This window comes from Indicator indicator, chromosome 1 (assembly GCF_027791375.1).
Source record: "Indicator indicator isolate 239-I01 chromosome 1, UM_Iind_1.1, whole genome shotgun sequence".
Lineage (NCBI taxonomy): Eukaryota > Metazoa > Chordata > Aves > Piciformes > Indicatoridae > Indicator > Indicator indicator.
The window spans coordinates 2,388,427-2,390,498 of record NC_072010.1 but is presented as its reverse complement, the minus strand read 5'-3'; the positions used below and the strand labels follow the sequence as shown (position 1 = coordinate 2,390,498).

Genomic DNA, 2,072 nt, shown 5'->3' with positions numbered 1-2,072 from the left:
TATATGAGCTTGCTCACAATGGGACAGAGGGGATTGGACTTTTACCCAAGGTGGAAGTACTGGACTTGTCCCACAACAGTCTGTACAATGGGATGGCTGAGTATTTCATCAAACAAGCTCCAGCACTGCGCTACCTTTCCTTGGCGGACAACAGCATCATAATGATATCACACAAGATGTTTCAGGGATCTCCCAGTCTTGTGGAGATAGATCTTCAGAGCAATATCATCATGGAAATAGAAGAAGGTGCTTTTGAGCCCTTAATGAACCTTTCCAAACTTAATCTCTCCATGAATTCAATTACTTGCATATCTAATTTCAACCTCAGGCATCTGGAGATACTTGACCTTAGCAGGAATAGCATTGAGACCTTCCACACCACGATGTCAGATGATGAATATAGCTTAAGATGCTTGGATCTGAGTGAAAACAAACTGCTTCACTTCCCAGCCTTCCCCCAGGTAAATAAACTGGTAACTCTGAATTTATCAAAGAATTTAATCCAGCTCACTTCTGAATCCTCTTACAATAAAATGGACTACATGGAAAACGAATGGCTGGATGCTTCTTTTCTTATTCTTGATCAGAAGCAAAGCAGAAATAAAAGTTCTCTTTATTTGTCCCAGCTTATGTATTTAGACTTAAGTTATAACGAAATCAAATCCATTCCAGATGATTTCTTTGAATCAATGTTGTCCCTTCACACCCTTAACCTCAGTAAAAACTGTCTTCAGGCATTTGCAGTGACTTATGACAGCGTATTGGTCTCCCTCACTGTCCTTGACTTGAGCTACAATGCCTTGCAGAGCCTTCTCCTAGATGCTGGCACGTTGTCAAACTTGAAGGAGCTCTATGTTCAAAACAACCACCTTCAGACCTTGCAATTTGACATCTTCTCAAGCCTTCCTAGCCTCAGACTGCTTGATCTACAGAGCAATAACATCAGCCTTTGCAGCATGTACTCAGGATTAGCTAAGCAAAGACTTGCTGGAGAGGAAAGTGGTTGTGTGTCATTTGTTGATTCTTCCACTCTTCAGTGCTTGTACCTGGCTGACAACATGTTGAACACCCTCCCAGCCTACACTTTCTACAAGACCTCTTTGATTGTCTTGGATCTCTCCATGAACCCTGGCCTGAAAATAGAAGTCAAAGCATTATCAGGACTGGAAAAGTCTTTGGAATATTTGTATTTACATGGCAACAGCCTGCTAGATTTAAACATTGACTTGCCTTGTTTTAGTCACCTTAAACATCTAAACCTCTCTGAAAATCAACTGAACTGGTTGCCCAAGTGGGGTAGTGACTCTCCACTGGAAGTCCTGGACCTACGGAACAATAGGTTTAGCACATTACAGGACAGCAACATTTTAGCATTAGAAAATTCTCTTAAGGACTTGTATCTCACTGGGAACCCACTCGACTGCTGTGGAAACCTCTGGCTCTCATCCATGATCCAGAACACAAACATCCAGATCCCCAACGTGGAGCACTTAACGTGCCAGTACGCTCAGAACTTTGGGTACCAGGAAGAAATGCACATTGAGAACGTTAGACCAGAAGACTGTGAAAAAGAGGACCTGAAGAAAATCAACTTCCTGATTATATTAACTTTTGTCTTGGTTTTATCTGTCGTCATCATTGGCGTGGGGTCGTTCTTCTGCTTCCGCAGGCAGAACTTCAGCCACCAGTTTAAAGCATAGGACCACAAAATGCCTTGGGGAAAAAAAAAAAAAAAAAAGGGAAAATAAATAAATTTAAAAAAAAAAAAAAGAAGAAATCAGGTGCTACACTGCGGGTGTGTAGAAATGAAGGGTAAAATTCTCACCTTTGATTTTTAACTGTGGATTCTCAGATCGCTTACACCGTGCCCCTGAAGTGCGCCACTAACCGCTCTGGGTTTCGACGCCGGGAAGGAAGAATTTGTTGTGTTTTGCACTTCATTCACGAGCAGATCAGCTTTAAATGTTTATGAAGTGGTAGAAGAGGCCACTGCAAAGGCCTGATGTTGTTTTGAGGGATGTGCAATTTAAACCAGACCAAAACAAACACAAAAAAAAAAAACCCCAACCCCA

At 41.8% G+C, this 2,072-nt stretch overlaps 1 protein-coding gene across 1 annotated transcript in view; it reads left to right on the top strand.

Moving 5' to 3' along the window:
• Window positions 1–1,700, top strand: part of LRRC32 (leucine rich repeat containing 32) — a 19,733-nt gene extending 18,033 nt beyond the window's left edge. Inside the window, exon 2 of the mRNA XM_054390470.1 lies at window positions 1–1,700. This exon is cut by the window's left edge and continues 241 nt beyond it. Coding sequence (XP_054246445.1) covers window positions 1–1,700 — 1,700 coding nt within the window.
• Window positions 1,701–2,072: the final 372 nt, after the last annotated feature.